Source organism: Mus pahari, chromosome 20, assembly GCF_900095145.1.
Source record: "Mus pahari chromosome 20, PAHARI_EIJ_v1.1, whole genome shotgun sequence".
NCBI lineage: Eukaryota > Metazoa > Chordata > Mammalia > Rodentia > Muridae > Mus > Mus pahari.
Window position 1 is genome coordinate 33382817 of NC_034609.1, and position 8456 is coordinate 33391272.

The window sequence follows — 8456 nt, forward strand, 5'->3', positions numbered from 1 at the left end:
CGGTGGGCCAGAGATGTCTGTGAGGAGAGCCGGTACAATCCTGAGCCTGTTTGCTGGACCAGCACACAGGGCCTTCCTGACCAACGACGGTCAGAGATTCATCTCGAAGTGGCCCACGTTCACTCACACATAGTCATTCGACAAACATTGCTCTCTTAGTCTGTGGAAGTAATTCATTAGAATTATAATAATACACATTGACATTATTAGGATTAGCCACATAGGATAAGTCACAACAAACCATACAGTAAATCATTTCCAAGCTTTGACTTGGAAAAAAAAAACAGACTACATATTAACACCAGGTAAGATTTTGTACAATCACCAGAAATAGATTCTACCTTTCCATAGCTACCATTCACAGGTTTTAAAAACATAGTTGTAGTTGAACTTCATTAAATTGTTAGCAACCGCTGTCATTACACTGAAAGCGAGACCACACAGGAACTATAGAAAGAAATAGTTAAATTGTAGTTGAAGTTCCCATTGCTCTCTACCTTATTTTTTTTCAAATTTATTTATTTACTATGCATATGGGTGTTTTGCCTGCATGTGTTTGTGTACCACACGCATGACCTGGAGGCCAGAAGAAGGTGTTAGATTGGAGTCTCAGTTGTGGGCCATCATGTGGGTGTTAGGAAGTAAACCCAGGTCTTTTGGAAGATCAGCCGTCTCTCCAGCCTCTACGCATTAGTTTTTGAGATGAGGTCCCTCTTTAGCTGGCGTGCATACATTTGGCTCTGTTAGCTGGCCAATGAGCTTCGGGAATCACCGTTCCCCTCCCGTACAGCAGCGCTGCGATCTTAGACTCACACGCCCACGCCCAGCCTTTTAACATGGGTTCCGGCACGCATGGCAATCAATTTCCCAGCTAGGCCATCTCTTCAGCCCCAGGTTGTAAACTCTTGAGAAGTTCTGAGAATTGCCTGGGTTTGGCATTTGAATAAATGTTCTCCCTTTGCAGCAGTCTGTACATTCATGTTAACCAATCCTGCTAGCTGCTCAGGGAAGCCAGCTGCTCAAGCCTCGCAGATGACGGGGCACTTGGCTGCTGCTCAGAGTAATGGAGGGGGAGAATTCTGACCTGACACTGAGGAAGCCTTGTGAAGCAAGGAACAATGACACGTGGAAAGGAAAATTGAAATGCTGGAACCTATCGGATTTGGACTAAATGAGTTCTTTAAAAGTAAAGTCATAGCTCAGAGGTTCATAAAATTCCAGACCTCTATGGATAATGAATCTCTCTCTCTCTGTCTCTGTCTCTCTGTCTCTGTCTCTCTGTCTCTCTGTCCATCCATCTGTCCGTCTGTCTTGTGTCTCTGTGCACATATGCAATTTATGTGCATATGCCTATGGATGCCAGAAGAGAGGATCAGATCCTCAAGTTGGAGTTGCAGGTGACTGTGAGCCATAAGACATAGGTGCTTGGAACTGAACTCAGGTTGTCTCTCAGAGCAGGATGTTCTCTTAACCTTGGCCACCTCCCCAGACCCTTAAGTAGGCATCTATCTTTGTTCTTTTCACCCCAGTGGTAGTAGTGTCAGCAAGACCCGTGCTCAGATTGTCTTGGAGCCAGGAGGTGAATTTCATTGCTGCCTAACATAGGGGACACCTGTGCCAGGAGAAGTCACTGGGCTCTGGAGAGCCCGCTGAGCTGTGTGGTGAGCATCCAGAATTCCACACTGAGAGGCCCTGATCCCACTAGACTGGAGGAAGCACCCAGCAGTGCACATTTGTACCAGCTGGTCTGGGAGCACAGCTGAATCTGGTGACATCTACAGAGACGGGGAGAAACAACTTTCCTTATTAGGGGAGGCAGTTAACAGAAACTGGAGATGACGACTAGAACTGAGGCCTTCTGGCTGAGGAAGTAGACTAACAGAATTATGTACAGAGACCCCAGAGTGATGCACACATTGTTACAGTGTGTGCACTGGGCGCGGAAGGGCTGACTCTCTGGTTGTCAGTTGTTGCAGTTTGAATGTACAGCACCCCACATAGGCTGGTGCATTTCAACACGTCGTCCCAGTCGGTGGTGGTGTTTGGGAAGTTATGGAACTTTCAGAAGGTGGGGCCTCGCTGGAGACGTATGTCACAGTGGGTGGGCTTTCAGGTTTTACCACCTGGCTGGACTTCCTGTTTTCTCTCTCTGCTTCCTGTGCGTGGGTGGAATGTGATCTGCCAGCTTCTCGCTGCTGCTACCGTGCCTTTCCCGCCGTGGTGGACTGTAACCTGGCTAGGATTATAAGCCAAAACAGTAAACCTGTTCTCCCCCAGAGTTGCTTTCTGCAATGGCGTTCTATTGCAGGTCAGTCACTAATGCATCTGCCTTCCATCAACCCTGGAGACACCTGAGACTGCCATAGGGGTAGTGGTATTGATCTATGTGTCAGATAATAGTAAAACACAATAACAAGCTCTGTAAAGATGGTTGTGTCTGTTGTTAGGACCCCGTGAGAATGAGCATCGGCGATGGGTAGTTAGAAAACTTACACAGGGAAGTCAAAATAGAAGCTGAGGGTATAGCTTTCATTTCACTGCAGGGCAGTTCCACAGGTCAGCGTCCTGGCCAGGAAACCACTGAGGAGAGATAACGTCCATACCAGACACACCTTGAACTTGAGCTCTGACCCTGTTGTGCTGTTTGCTTCCTGTTTCTGATTACTGAGAGTGCATTGGGCAGACTCACCGATAAGCACCCACCCCTGCTCCTGCTTCCTCAAATCCTTTGGAAACTTTGAGGGTCTATGTCTCTGTGGAAGTTTCTGGGAGCTCTTTGGTAAGAGCTACGTTTCCCTGGTTTTTATTCTTCCTTTTCTCACCGGGAAGATGTGGACAGGGCGGTTTACAGACTCACTCCACGGATGCAGCTTGCTGTGTCCAGGTGGCCTCCAGACCGTAGTCTCCAAGGTATACAGGGGTAGGAAGGCCAAGGATACAAGACAGTCTTGCTTGACAGGTCAAAGGGGCTGCTTAAGGTTCCTAAGTATTTTCCAGACAGAAAGATACTGTTTCTTGGTTTTTTTAGGCTCAGCTGTAGGGTAGACCTGAGTATAGACACGAAGACTCCTCTGTCTTGGGGCTGAGGAGAAAAGGGCACTCAGTTTGGTCATACCTTAAGGCTTCCCTGTGTTTAGTGGTGACTAAGGCTGGAACCAAGGGGTGCAGACAGACCTCCCTAACCTTCCCGGAAGACCTGCCCCAAGATAGGAGAGAAGGACAGAAGATCCAGGGTCAGGTTGCCTTGATCTTGTTGGGATCTGACCTGGAGGTATCCCAGCAAATCCATAGCCTCACCACAGGCATCTTGAAGCTGGGAAACCTTTTCGTAAGGTAAGGACCAACGCCAAGCCTGAGAGACGTTGAGGGCGTTCCTGGCGTTAGTATGGAAGGCATGCTGACCCATGCCCTTGCCGCGGGTGACGTTGTGAACCCATGTTCGGAGGTGGGGCAAAAAATCCAACCCCACAAATTTATATAGTCTGGACGTCTGGGCCAGGGGTGCCCGAACCAGGTCCTCATACCTCAAGAACAGGTAGCGCTGCTGCAGAGCTTCAGGGAGGGTTTGGATGGCCTTGGCTATGTCCACCTGGCTTTTGCAGATGATCTTCATGGCATAATAGGGCTGGTCTTCCTCCTTGATCGTTTCCAAATGCTGCCCTAGCACAATACGACTGTCAACCATGAGTTCTGCGGCGGTTTGTTCCCGGGATCGGAACACGGCCCGGGGGTCTCGGACCAGGTGCACGATGTGCAGGTTGAGGGAAGGGTCCGTGAGCAGTGGATAGAGGGCCTGCAGGCTGAGAAAACGCACCTCCTTGAGTACCACAAAGCCGTGAGAGCGGCAGGCCTTCTCCACCATATCAAAGGGCTGCTGACCGCAGAGCAGCCTGCAGTGCTTGGGCGAGCTGATCTCGTGGGCAGGGAAGAAGTCACACACAGGCGCCGAGCACAGGGCCCGGCTTTGCTCCCACTGGAAGAGGCTGGACTGTTTCCGGGGGCCTGGGTTCATGTAGGCATCAAAGACGCTCATGTCACACAGGAAGACGGAACGCAGAAGATCCCGCACGGCCATGTGCAGCTTCCAGGCCGTGCTACTAGTGAAAGTCATCCACACGTGCCAGGCAGGCTCCATCAGGTAGAACACATCCGGGTGCTGCCCGAAAAGCTGTCCCACAAAAGAGGATCCCGACCGCCAGGAAGACAGCACCAGCACATGCACGGGCCTCCTGGACTTCTCCCTCTGGGAAAGGGGTCTGTGGACAGACATATGGACGAAGAGAGCTGCAACAATCACCTGGGAACCCAGGAACATCAGCAGCTTCCCTTTCTTCAACAGCGTCATCCTGCGGAAGGAGGAGAAGACCTTGAAGGGGCAAGCAGAGGGGATGGGGCCGAGTTAGGTTGTTACAGCATCTACCTTCTGGCTTCTCCTGGATCCCCTCCAAGGAGCAATGTAAAAATAAAAAGTAAAAAATTTCAGAAACTTCCTGCAAGTATTTGTCTAGATCCCTCTGTAGAGTGATTCTGGCTCCTAATTGGATCACTGCATTCTATTTTATAGTCTTTAAAACGCCCCCTTCTGGTCTTTCTCATCCATCAAACCAACTATATATCCCTACCCAGCTATATTTAATCACTATAGGGGGCTCTGCCCCACCCCACACCTTCTACACCTCTGGCAAGAGTGTGGCCTTGTAGGCAAAGCTGTCTGTCTGACCAAGTGCTGGTTAGATGTCTTGTGATCCTCCCCAAACCAAGGGAAGTAAGACACTTAGCCACAGGCTCCTCACCCATTCCTTCATGTGAAGGGGAGTCCTACAAGACCATTCCTCGTCTCTTCCCCATTTTGTTGAGGCCGGGGACCTTCCCACTGTAATAGCCTGAAGGCTAGGGCTATAGGCTGCCAAACTACCTGGCTTTGGCGTTGTCTCCTTAGTGGAAGAGCCACATACTGCATTTGACACTGGGTTCCTTCTGACTTAGCCTCATTTCATGGAACTAAGAACAAGGGGGAGTGGATCCAAACCTAGCCTGTGTCTACACAGGAGATAAATGCTCTGAGTGCGTATCAGCCAAATCATCGTCTCCACAGAAGTGCGGCGAGCCAGCCTAGGAGCTGTGTGAGCGAAAGCTGTGGCTGTTTGGTCATAGGTCTTCAACTTGGGAAAAGCCTGGATGCTTTGATAATCTACTCAGGGTGACTTAGCATGGTTGGGCAAGTTGTAGAGCACAATAACAGAGAATGTCACCCCATTGTAATTCAGATGTTTGATACACAAAGTGACAGTAGAGGGAGGAAGGTGTTTAGACATTCAGTATTTAAAGAACATATTTCCATTTCTAATTCATATTTAAAAAAATCACAAAGACTGGTGGAACAGCTGGCTTTATCCTTTTCACAATGCAGGCCTATTTCATATAAAAAAGACCCTCAGGTGGAGCCCCTGGTAGTTCAACCATGCTCCCAGGATGGCTCCACCTAGGGAAGGGGAGAGAGAGAGGGAGGGACAAGAGACACGAAGAATGAGAGCAAGTCAATCATACTGATCAAGCTCTGAAAACTTTATTCAGGAGTGGCAATATAAGCATGAGCAAGAGGAGGGTCCAAGGGAGTGGGGGGGGGGGAAGAGCCCAGGGACTCTCTGAAGGTCAGGTGGCAATCTTCAGCTCCTGGAACCAACGGTCACAGTGTCCTCTTTTCCCCTACACATTCTTACTGTTATGATCATTAACATTCTCTCAGCATTGTTTATGTAAGCTAGAAAATTTCCACAAGGCTATGGCTGAGGCCATGGCTCCTGGCATCTCCTCCCTTTTAATTATTTTCACTAAAGCCCCACGGAACTGGGGTGATCAATAGTCATCTCATCCTTGGATGAGTGGGTGTTAACCAGCAGGGGTGGGGGGAGCATTGACCTGATTTCTCCCGTGGGTACCATCACAACCCACAGTCATGGCTCTTGGTATCTTTTGGGGAGGGGAGGCAGAGCCTCAGAAAAGTCCTTAGGATGAGGTTGAAAACAGATGCCGACCTCCTTGCACACCAGGTTTGCCTCACAGGGAATTCAGAGATGGTCCGTGTGAGACCTTCCCTGCGGTGCTTAGCCTTGCAACCCACACTGATGCCCATACTGGATTCATTTTATCAAGAACCAGTATGCACAGGTCTGAATCCTATGCAGCTCCTGAAGGAGAATTATCAACCTCAGGTTCAGCAAGGCCTCTGTCAGCCAAATCAAGTCTATGATAATGAATTTGCAAGGGTCTCGATGCCATGGAATCAATCTGCTGTTCTATAAAACCAGTAATTCTGTTAAAAATAAAAGGCCCCAAAGTTACTAATAATAAAATGCTTATTAAAGATCCAAGGAGGGGCATCAAGAGGGTGAACATAGAGGACTTCCACTAATTATCAGCAGCGGTGGAAAACTGTTTTCTCTGGAGCTCCAAATTAAGTTTATGTAACTGTTGGATTCGAGTCTCCACTATGCCTAACTCATTCAGGAAGAGACAGGTGACACCTTTCTCAGCGGTCAGCAAATCAAGTGCTCGTCGATTCTGTAAGGCAACTTGGGTGAAGGAAGTTGTCTCTGTGAAGAAACTAACACTCAAAAGAGGCTTCCACTGCCAACGCAAATTGTTGGGATAATTTGGCAGCAGGGAGAAGAGAATGGGTTAAAGCTCCTCCAGCCAAGCCGGCAGCCACAACAGAGGTCACCAAGAAGGCCCGGGAGCTACAGGGAGGAAGACAGCTTGCTTTTTCGGTGGGAGTGAGCAGGGCCAACTGAGCGACTCTAGGGTCATGGGAAGGCAGCAATTCTTTATCTGTGTTTTTGGAAGGAACTTTAGTAAAGGTACCATTACATGGGGTGAGGGGAGAGCCCTTCAGGGGCAATCAGATCCTGACTAGGTGAGCTCGTTTGATTGCACAAATCATCACTGGGACTAGTATAGCAGAATTTAAATTGCTGTTGTTCAGGGATCAAGACCAAGGATACTTCAAAAATGTGGGGAAAAGTCTTAGGACTGGCACCAGACTTATTCCAAGGGATGGAATAAGGGACAGCTGTCAATGTAGGGCACCCTTGGTACCCAGTGAGATCCCCATCTCCAAGCCTGTCTTGTTATTAATTCTCTACCCAGAGTGCTTTGCCCTTTTTTTTAATTTCTTTTTTCTTTTTTCTTTTTCTCTTGTAAGCATGGTTGGGGAGACGCAGAACACACAAAGCATTTCCTTGTCTCTTTTGTACCACACAGAATCCTATTGCATGGACACACAACAGTTTACCTAACCAAGGGCTCCTGGGCTGTTCCTGAGCTCCCTTATTTCAAAGGCTGCAGCCACAAACTTCCTGCCTACACACTTGGGAGATTCACTGCACAGAAGTGAATTGTTGAGTCAAAAAGTATATATGTGTATGTGCATGTGTATCATGTGAGTGTGTTTGTGAATGTGTGTGTATGTGTGTGAGTGATTGTGTATGTGTGTCTGCATATGCATTTGTGTGCATGTGTGTATATATGTGTGTGTGCATGTGTATGTCCGTGTGCATGTTTTTGTGTGAGTGCTAGTATATGTGTACATGTGTGTGTATGCTTTGTGTGTACATGTGTGCATGTGTCTATATGTGTGTGTGTGCATGTGTATTGTGTGAATGTGTGTGCATGTATGTGTATGTGTATATATGTGTGTAAGCATGTATGTGTGCATGTGTGTGTATGTATGCATGTTTATGTGTGTGTGAGTGCTTGTATATGTGTGTGTGCATGTGTGTGTGCATGTGTATATATGTGTGTGTACATGTGTGCATGTGTGTGCATGTGTGTGCATGTGTGTGTACGTGTGAATGTGTATGCATGTGTATGTACCTGTGTGAGTGCTTGTGTGTGTGTGTGTGTGTGTGTGTGTGTGAGAGAGAGAGAGAGAGAGAGAGAGAGAGAGAGAGAGAGAGAGAGAGAGAGAGAGAGTCAGTGCCAGGCAGCTCTCATGCTTCCTGTGAACACGGAGGGAGGTATTAGAGAGAGGGTTGAGGAAGAGGAGAGAGGGTTGAGAATCCAGAGGTGATTCTTGGAGTCGGTAACTTGTTTCCTCAAGAGTTAGGGCATGCTTTGCCAGTTCTCAGCTTCCCTTGGAAGTCCCCTTGAACATTCTGGAAGTGTATCATGATCCTCACGAGACTTTGTGTGGCAGTGGCACCCCCGCTCCCCCGCCACCTCTCCCATTCACTGACAGTCTGGCTTTTCCTCTGAATGACCAAAGGGATCAGATGACCAAAGGGTCAGTCTTTTTCCTACTTTGTGTGTGTGTGTGTTTGTATGAGAGTGCCTATTTGTGTGGTGGCCACAATAGGCTTTCTTCCTTTCTTCTTCTTCTTCTTCTTCTTCTTCTTCTTCTTCTTCTTCTTCTTCTTCTTCTTCTTCTTCTTCTTCTTCTTCTTCTTCTTCTTCTTCTT

General features: G+C 48.1%; 1 protein-coding gene across 2 annotated transcripts in view; it reads right to left on the bottom strand.

Moving 5' to 3' along the window:
- Positions 1-2515: 2515 nt before the first annotated feature.
- Positions 2516-8456, bottom strand: part of Chst4 (carbohydrate sulfotransferase 4) — a 10479-nt gene continuing 4538 nt past the window's right edge. For both annotated transcript variants that reach the window (XM_021220775.1, XM_021220774.1), the window contains exon 2: positions 2516-4346. In XM_021220775.1, the coding sequence (XP_021076434.1) occupies positions 3179-4345 (1167 nt within the window). In that variant the 5' untranslated portion in view covers position 4346 and the 3' untranslated portion in view covers positions 2516-3178. The remainder of the gene's footprint in view (positions 4347-8456) is intronic.